Here is a 10,269-nt window from a genome sequence, read left to right as displayed (position 1 = left end):
GGAGAAAAACCTTTCCATTGTAAATATTGTGACAAGAGTTTTGCTCGGTTATATGACCTGAAGAAACACCAGCGTATCCACACTGGAGAAAAAACATTCCACTGTAAACATTGTAACAAGAGTTTCAGACAGTCAGGTGACCTGAATAGACACCAGGGCATCCACACAGTGGGACATTGAAGGGAAAGTTACAACCGTAGGGACTGACAGTGCGCGCAATATGACTGCTATTTTTCAAAAGGGCACTTGTGGTCAAGAGGGCAAAGGGCAGGTGCTCTAGCACCACCTAGAGTCTATCTGTGCACGTCCCTGCTCCTGCATCCACAGTTACATGTGAAAGACTCCTCAGTTGCAGGTCACATTGTGCAAAAGAAGCGGTCAGCTTTACTCTCAGAAAATGTGGACAAGTTGGTTTGCCTCAGCAACTGGCTAAAGGATGAATAGAGAAGAGGGCCACATGTCATTGTGTAGGCCATGTTGTGTTGGCCATGTTCCTTTTTGGTTTGACAAAAAAAAAGAAAAGAGATTTCTTTCAAATAAGAGAAATGGCTATTGGCCAAGTTGGCCAGTACGTGTGTTAAAGAAAGAATGTTCCTAACACCATCCTATTTTGTTTAGAGCAGTGGTTTTCAACCCTTTTCATTTCAATTTTTTTGTTTACTTGGTCTGCTCTTTTTTCCCTCTACACCAAACACCTCTTTGCCAAAAAATAGCCCAAAATAGCCCAAAAAATAGCCAGATCTGCTATTTTTTGGCTAAAGTTCTCCTCAGAAAAGGGATGCTAGGGTTCAAGTGGTTAATGTAAAAAGATCTGCTATTTTTTGGCTAAAGTTCTCCTCAGAAAAGGGATGCTAGGGTTCAAGTGGTTAATGTAAAAAAAAATCACATCACACAAAGATTTGGCGGACCCCCTGTAGTAACTCTGAGGACCCCCTAGGGGTCCCAGTTGAAGACCCCTGGCCTATAGTGATACAAATGTATGCCTTTGTCTTCATTCATGGGGTGCCAGGAGTGCCAGGAGTGGGGTTCTGGGCCAGTGGGCCATCACCTGTACTCACCTGGCATAAAAAGTACACACAGAAGTACAATGACAACCTCTCGCCTAAATAGTCTGTGTCTCCTAGCGTTTGAGACACTTATGCTTGAACACTATTTGATTTTGCTGTTATTGTTTCTGTTGTAATTGCAATGTTGAAATGAGTCAATTTGTGCAGGACATCATGTTTTTTTATTTTTATTTTTTAATAAAAATACATACATTGATTATACACTTATTATTGTTTTTATTAACGTTTTTCAGTTTTGTAGTCAGTGTAGTGTTGTTGTTAACTTGTTTCCCCCGAGATTTTCCCCCGAGTACCCCCCCCCCCCCCACTCCAAAGGGAGGGGGGGGGTACTCGGGGGAAAATCTCGGGGTGGGGGGGGGGGGGGTGGAATTTCGCCTGCCCTAAATGTAATACATTTAGGGCAGGCCCAGGGCAAACCCAGGGGTCCTTGAGGGGGTCCCCAGCCAAATGTGTGAATATAGCATCACAATAATTTTTACCTTCATTTTTTATACTACTCAAAAATAGCAGATCTACAAGCTCTTAGCACGGCACAGAGTGCCGCGCTATGAGCTTGTAGATCTGCTGTTTTTGAAAAATCTTGAAGATTCGTGCAAATCTTTGAATATAGGCTATTTCTTTTAAAGCGAACACTTTAACACAAATCTTTGCTTCTGGGAGTCCCTGGCACAACATATTTTCAGATGGGGGTCCGCGGCCAAAATATATATCAATCCCTAGCATGAAAGTTTGAGAAGCACTGACTTAGATAGTACCGTTACTGAATATAAACAATGGACAGTACCCGAGACCAACAGTAGGGGGCAGCAATACGCCAACTGGCGTCTAGATAAATTGCTCAGAAGAAGAAGATACAGTACCCACAATGCAGTAGTGTGTTGACTAGTCGTCGCAATGGTTGACTGACTGTTGTTGACGCTTTAAAATACCATTAAACCGTTATATTTATGTAACACAAAGAAAAGTAAAACGTGTCGTTTCTAAACAGTGTCGTCGTTAAGCAGCAGGAGGACGTTTGTTAGCAGCTCAACCACTGAAACACAGCAGGTAAAGATCAACTCATTATGTTGGGTTTACTTTGTATTTATTGACTCGTCATGTATTATATAACATAAATGTAATTGTTTACTTGCTAGATTATAATTAATGTGATCATAAACACATAAGAACCAGTACTAAAAACAGCCATACATTTATATACAGTGTTATGATGCATGTTGTTGATGTCGCTATTATTATAATTAAACTAACTGTAGTTAAATCGATGTGTGTTTTTTTTAAAAAGTGGTTTTCAACCTTTTTTGTGCCAAGGAGCCCCAAATTGACACATATTAGCCCACGGGCCCCCATTTGAAAAGATATGCCAGGGACTCAACCATTTTGATTTCTTGGGGGTCCCAATCTACACTGTATCATCATCATCAGTGTTCATTTAACTCTGAGAGTGTACAAAATACAAATGGAACCAAATGGACCCGTTCCATTTGTAGTTACAGACACATAAGGGTCAATTTTGTTTCTATCTATTAATTTGGCTGGGGACCCCATGGAACCCCTTCAAGGACCCCGGACCCCTGGTTGAGAACCACTGTTTTATAGCATTACAGAGTGAGGGTTAATCTCCATAATAAGCAATGAGGTGCAAACGTAGCTTGTAAATGAGCAGGATTTGTACTCTGTCCACAGTAATGTTAAACAATGAGATTATCGAGTGAAGTTAAGAGCTCCTTATTGTCATCTAGATCTGGTCCAGAGCGTTAGCTACTTCTCTCTAACGCTCTGTTAGGAGAGGTGATATTCCCATGGACTGAAAATGCTATTACTGTGTGAGGTCTCCAACTTTAGTTAAAAATAAACACTATTTCGCTACTCATCAAATTAAAGGCTGTTTTGTGTTGTTGAAAGTCTATTCTCCACGGTGGGGAACGCCTCGGGACCCCACCTTCTCTGTAAAATACACTTTTTGAGCAGAAAATGAAATATGTCTGCCAGATGGATTTTTTTTTATTTACTCCACTGCGCCCTCTACAGATCTGGTCAATGGTAATTTATATTGACCAGATCTGTAGAGGGCGCAGTTGAGTAAATAAAATAATTTGTTTTGATGATTAGCGAAATAGTTTTGTTTATTTTTTACTAAAGTTGGAGACCTCGCACAGTAATAGAATTTTTCAGTCCATTGGAATAGCAGCGCTCCTAACAGAGCGTTAGAGAGAAGTCGCTAAAGCTCTGGACCAGATGTGTCATCATGCACCAGGCATCTAAACATTTGTCATGCTCATGCTGTACTGTACAGTGTTTAGCGAGATAAATAAGAAACGAGGTGTAAGAAAACATGCTCAAAGTGACTGTAGGCCACATTAACCCTATATGCATCGGATATTTGAAAATAGCCCATCTATAAGCTCACAATGTTTCGGGATGCGGCGTTGTGAGCTTGCAGATCTGCTATTTTAATAAGAATCTTGAATAAAAACGTGCCGATTTTGAATATTTTTGTCAACATTTTAACAACACAAATCTAAGTCAGACATGGCAACATGGCAACAGACATGGCAACATTCCAGGCCTGGAGTGACCCATCCAGGTGCATGGCATTGAAATTGTTTCCCTATCATTGCTAAATGGATTGCGACACAATCATTGTTTTATTTCGTTTTCATAATTGTTGGAATAGAATAGAATAGAATGTGAAAACAGTCCCACTGTCATCCCCGTCACCATCACCTTCACCACAATCACCATCTGCCTGGAGGAGATAAAGGTGTGGATGAAACACAACTTTCTACAACTCAACAGCTCCAAAACCGAGGCCATTCTCATCGGCACCCCACACCAAGTTAAATCATCCCCCATACCAAGCATCACCTTCTCCGGCCAGGACCTTCCCCTCTCATCAGTTGTCACCAACCTGGGCGTCAAAATGGACCCCCCGCCTCAACTATGAGACCCACATCAAACACCTCTGCAAAACATCCATCTTCCACCTTAAAAATATAGCTAAACTCCGCCCCACCCTCACTCTTCCTGACGCCGAAAAGTAGGTCCACGCCTTTGTCTCCTCCAGGTTGGACTACTGTAATGCACTTCTCTAGCAAGAGCCTTCAAAAGCTCCAATACGTACAGAACAGCGCTGCTAGGAGAGTGCGCCAATACGAGCACGTCACCCCCATTCTCAAATCACTGCACTGGCTTCCCATCTCCTCCCAGACAGAATGCAAAATCACCCTGTTAACCCAATAAGACCTGGATCTGTGTCATTTTTAGATTTGAGCTAAAAAGCATAATTTTACACTTTGGCTATTCAAAAATAGCAGATCTACAAGCTCATAGCGCGGCACCGAGTGCCGCGCTACGAGCTTGTAGATCTGCTGTTTTTGAAAAATCGTGAAAATGCGTGCAAATCTATATAAATATATATTTTTAAAGCGAACATTTTTAACTCAAATCTTTGATTCTGGGGGGTCCCTGGAACAAAATATTTTGATGGGGGTCCGTGGCCAAATACATATAATTTTGGGGGTCCTTGACATGAATAAGATTGAACACCACTGATATAGAAACAAACGTTTTTCAGAAAACTGTTGAGATTTAGGAGACATGTAGAATCGGCTTCAGTTCTCAATGGGTTAACCCATCAGTGCATCTACGGAAATGCCCCCCCCCCCCTACCTCAAGGAATTGGATCGAACCACAGACCGCCACCCGCAGCCTCCGCTCCGGAAATACAAACAAACTTAAGGAACGGCACACCAACCTTCGCACTATGGGAGATCGAGCATTCTGTGCAGCTGCCCCCCGGCTGTGGAACACACTCCCAGACCATCTCAGAGCTCCACAATCTGTGAACACTTTTAAGAGAGCACTAAAAACCTACCATTTTAACAAAGCATTCGGTTAGCTTTTTAAGCCGGTTTAATAACCCTGCCTCTCCTTTTTAAACAGAATCAGAATCAGTTTTATTGTCACATCACAGGTTTACAAGGTAAAAAAGTGGGTGAAATTCGTTTTTGTACATCACTCCCATCGCAACGTTAAATTCCGTAGAAAGAAGAGTGGGGAGAGAGAAGAAGAAGAGGGGTAGGGGGCAAGTGGGAACGAGTTCGAACAAGAGAACAATAGAAGGCCAAAAACAAGTTATCTACGTGTTTTCAAACATGTTTTTAACCTGTTTTATACTTTTTGATTTCTTGCAAATGGGTTTCTTTATCTTGTTTCATTATGTACGGTAGCACTTTGAGGTTTGTTTCAAATGTAAAGTGCAATACAAATAAAATGTATTATTACTATTATTGAATATGCCCTAATTTGCATAACTTTCCAGAACCAAACTCTGAACACTGGATGAAGGCAGATTCAACATTCTTCTTTCATTTTGCAGACATGTTAGAGTCAAAGGTTTTTAAAGAGGGCATATTGGATATCTATTTATATTACACTGTAATTTGATGGCCAAATTCTGCGTTGCAAGTGTGCGGTCTAGCCAACACCAACACGGGACTCCTGAATCGCTGCCCTCCACACCCAACTGTTTATCATCAGAGGGAAGTATTTTTGGGGCGGCAGTGGTTCAGGGGTAGAGTGGCCGGGTAGAGTTCCTAGTTCGATCCCGGGCTGGGGCGCTCCCCCGGAGTTACTGTCGAAGTGTCCTTGAGCAAGACGCTCAAGGACACTTGAGCAATTGCTCCCGATAAGCAGGTTGGTGCCTTGCATGGTTTCCTCCGCCATCGGTGTATGAATGTGTGTGTGAATCAATGCCTGGGTGAATGGCACAATCAATGTAATGCACTTTGGATAAAACTGGTGCATTTTATATAGCGCTTTTATCATAAAAACGCTATATAAAAAGCACCATTTACCATTTATTTTGGGTCACAGGCAGCTCAGAGTTTGATCTGCACTTATTGGTTACTTTCACCGTATTCACTTTAAACCATTATTTGCATCGTTGGGATCCATCTTTTGATACATTTCCCTTGTGTAATCTTTAGTTAAGCGTGACGTCTTCTACATTCTACAATACTGTATATAAACATTATATACCATTATCTTTGCACCAAACGTTCATACAGTATGTTGTTTGACTTTAATAACTGGAGATCTGTTGACCATTGTGTCATTACTGGGTCATTTAAGTCCTTTTTCAATTCCTTCATTTCAGACCAGTGTGTGGAGTCCAGACTGCAGGTGAAGATGAACTCTCCAGACTCATCGAGGGACATTTCTATTAAACAGGAGGAACCTGAAGAGCATCCACACCTCAGTAAGTTTCTTGTGCTCTTTCTTTCTTTAATATTTTCTGATCTGTTGTAGAGCTGTTACAATAATAACTAGAAAATGTGCTCCTCGGAGCACAGGTTTCCGCCAGTACTGTTCCTGATTAATCCTGTCTTAAGTGTCACTTGATTAATCCTGTCTTAAGTGTTACTCCGCCATTTCTCAGCCATTTCGTGATTACTCCCGTCTTACCTCACTTTGAAAGAGGCTAAGACTCTTTCAAAGTGACACATCTATTTATAGGCCGCTATACGTCATGCGTCACACTAGCCAATCAGAGCACACTCTTTCAACGTATTGTCACGTGTCACGTGAGGCTTGACCAATGTTAGCTTGGCCGAGGGGGGGGGGGGGGACGGAAAGTGAAAACATAGTCTCCTGGCGGAGACAACAAAGATCTTCAATGGGCTTTTTCCTCAGCTTTGATGTTTAACCACTTGAACCCTAGCATCCCTATTCTGGGGGAAACATTCGCTGAAATTAACTGATCTGTTATAACCTGTAGTTTGTAACTATTTTGTCGATCTAAGTAGGTGATAGCTCATTTTCTACATGGAACATGGACAAAGGAAGAATAGATTTACATTTTAGAAATCCAGTGTTCACTATAATGTTATTGTTCTGCTCTTAGGCATCCTGCACATGGTTGTGTGTAAAGAGGAGGGTTATCCTGAACAGGAGTGGAGCCCCAGTCTTCTTCAGGAGGAACCAGAGCCTCCAAACATTAAAGAGGAAGACGAGGAGCTACTTCAAAGACCAGAGGAGCCTGATGGGTCAATGTTAACATTACTAGCAGTGAAAAGTGAAGATGATGATGATGATGATGAAGACATCTCTTCACGCTGCTCTGAAGTTGAAGTTGAACTTGAATCTGACACTGAAGTCACTGAAGACAGTGATGATTGGGAGGAGACCACTGAAGACAATGATGAGAAACGGTGTGACAAGAATTTCAGTGAGTCAGGTCCCCAGAAGACACTCCATCGTATCCACACTAAAGATAAACCTTTCCACTGTAAACATTGTGACAAGAGTTTCACTAGGTCAGCTTCTCTGAAAAGACACCAGCGTGTCCACAATGAGGAAAAGCCTTTCTCCTGTAAAGATTGTGGCAAGAGTTTTAGATGCTCCGGTAACCTGAGGAGACACGAGCGTGTCCACACTGAAGCAAAACCATACCAGTGTGAATATTGTAACAAGAGCTTCATTGATTCATCTGGCCTGAAGATACACCAGTATGTCCACACTGGAAACAAACCATACCAATGTAAATTTTGTGACAAGTGTTTTAGTGTGTCAGCTGATCTCAAGAGACACCAGCGTGTCCACACTGGAGAAAAACCTTTCCAGTGTGAATATTGTGACAAGAGTTTCAGTGACTCAAGTACACAGAAGAGACACCAGCGTGTCCACACTGGAGAAAAACCTTTCCAATGTAAATATTGTGACAAGAGTTTCTCTCAGTCAGGTTACCTGAGTAAACACCAGCGTTTCCACACTGGAGAAAAACCTTTCCACTGTCAATACTGTGACAAGAGTTTCATTCAGTCATCTGACCTGAAGAAACACCAGCGTGTCCACACTGGAGAAAGACCTTACCAGTGTAAACATTGTGACAAGAGGTTCATTGAATCAAGTTCCTTCAAGAAACACCAGCGTGTCCATACTGGAGAAAAACCTTTCCAATGTAAATATTGTGACAAGAGTTTCTCTCAGTCAGGTTGCCTGAGTAAACACCAGCGTTTCCACACTGGAGAAAAACCTTTCCACTGTAAACATTGTAACAAGAGTTTCAGACAGTCAGGTGACCTGAAGTCACATCAGTGTATCCACACTGGAGAAAAACCTGCCCACCGTAAACATAGTGATAAGAGTTTCAGACAGTCAGGTGACCTGAAGACACAACAGTGTATCCACACTGGAGAAAAACCTGCCCACCGTAAACATAGTGATAAGAGTTTCAGACAGTCAGGTGACCTGAAGACACAACAGTGTAGCCACACTGGAGAAAAACCTGCCCACCGTAAACATAGTGATAAGAGTTTCAGTCGGTCACAGGACTTGAAGAAACACCAGCGTGTCGACCAGCGTGTCCTCATAAAAGCTTGTCACAATGTTTACAGTGTAATGGAAGAGTTTCAGTCAGTTAAGTGCTCTGAAATCACTTCACTGGGAGGATCAAATTAAATAGCTGTATGTTGTCAGGGAGTTGGATAGACGATCACAAATATCTTGGATATTTATACTGCTCCTGTCAACAGAAGTTTCCATTAGGACTCGTCTTTTGGAGACATATCCCAGCTCTTGTTTTCTTATTTCAAAACCCCACAACAAATAGTTTTTTATATGTGTTAAATGTAAAAAAAAAAAAAAAAGTATTTTATTTATTACCTTCCTTGAGTTATACAAAATATTTTGGTGTTATTGATGTATATTATAATAGAAAGACAATGTGATGTCACACCATTGAAAGTAAGAGCTGAACACCTCCCAATATGGCGCCACCTAGAACCCGGAACCTAGAACTCAATGGTGATCTTCAATTAGATATAATTTATTTATTTATTTATTCATTAATTTATTTATTTATATTTACGGAACTCATGTTTTGTAGTGTTTTGCACACGATCAACAGGCAATAGATTTGAAAAGTATATTGTGAATGCCCACTTTTGGTCAGACAAAGGAGGAGCGAGGCCCGGCGTCAACCCACAGTGCCAGTGTCAACACTAACGTCTCACCTGCCACGCTAAACCCTAACCCCCTAATTAGCACTGTCTCTAACTCCCCTCAAGAGACAGTGGGGACTGTAGCATGCCACTTGGGCCGGGATCTGATCAGTCTTCTCTGATCAGGACGTAATATTAGTCAGACTCTGCAGTCATATGTATTGCAAATTATTTTGGGTTTTGTTCACTTATACTAGGAATGACCATGTAAACCACACATTTCATATGGTAGAATTTTACAGTTTTCATGTTATGATTTAGGTAGGTAGGTACTTTATTCATCCCCGAGGGGAATTAAGGTGTTACAGCAACTCTCATAGAGAGTATAGACATCAATACAAATACATTATATTAATAAAAACATCTAAAATAACCCTCTAAGCATAGTCAACCTACAATATAAAAAAATGGCAGACCAAACACTAAAGAGTCCAATGGCTTGCATCCCACATCCCCCATGCATCCTAAACAGCCTGATCAGCCTGATCAGGCCAACCAGATGTGGAGTTGTACAGTCTTATTGCTGCAGGCAGAAATATCTCCTATAACGCTCCTTCTTACAACTTGGGTGTAACTAAAGGAGCTTTTCTGCCCTGCCTCAGTGTCATGTAGGGGGTGGGAGGGATTGTCCATGATGGCCAGGAGTTTAGTCTTCATCCTGCTGAAGACTAAATTCCTGGCCATCATGGACAATCCCATTTAATGTAATCACGCTGTGTTCCATTACACACCCAATGGGGCTCCATAGTAGGACCACAATGGAAACGAGCCCCCAGGGCTTTTTGTGTTACACTTACAGGTGGCTGCAATTCAGAACTGGCCCCTCTAAATAAACTTCAAGCCTATCACCAGAAATTGCCCCCCCCCCTCCCCCCAGATCTGTTTACTTTTCTTTTTAATTACAACTTATTTATACAACTTACTTAACTTATTTATATGATGTTTTGGCATAGTATTGTATATTCTCTTGTCATTAAATGTTCCTGTGAATTGAATACAGGACCCCAATGGAAACAAGCCATAGTGCTTTCTTGGGTTCCATCCTTTTAGCATTGTATTTGTATTAAACTGTACTGCTTTTTTTGCAAACTGTTAAAGTATTCAATCAATCAATCAATATAAACACTATTTCTGCTGGTAAAGCGTTTGTGATATTTCTACTGGCTGAATATACCATACAGTCTGTGTTTATCATA

At 41.4% G+C, this 10,269-nt stretch overlaps 1 protein-coding gene across 1 annotated transcript; it reads left to right on the top strand.

Moving 5' to 3' along the window:
* The first annotated feature begins 1,961 nt into the window (after positions 1 to 1,961).
* LOC311057873 (uncharacterized protein) lies at positions 1,962 to 9,459 on the top strand. Its single transcript, XM_084075002.1, has 3 exons — positions 1,962 to 2,114; positions 6,229 to 6,330; positions 6,976 to 9,459. The coding sequence occupies exons 2-3, from the start codon at positions 6,261 to 6,263 to the stop codon at positions 8,529 to 8,531; spliced, it is 1,626 nt and encodes a 541-aa protein (XP_083931128.1). The 5' UTR covers positions 1,962 to 2,114; positions 6,229 to 6,260; the 3' UTR covers positions 8,532 to 9,459.
* The last annotated feature ends 810 nt before the right edge of the window (positions 9,460 to 10,269 follow it).

The sequence above is a fragment of the Gymnoscopelus microlampas genome, assembly GCF_963454915.1.
Source record: "Gymnoscopelus microlampas genome assembly, chromosome: 12".
Classification (NCBI taxonomy): domain Eukaryota; kingdom Metazoa; phylum Chordata; class Actinopteri; order Myctophiformes; family Myctophidae; genus Gymnoscopelus; species Gymnoscopelus microlampas.
This window is presented reverse-complemented; position numbering and strand designations above follow the sequence as displayed.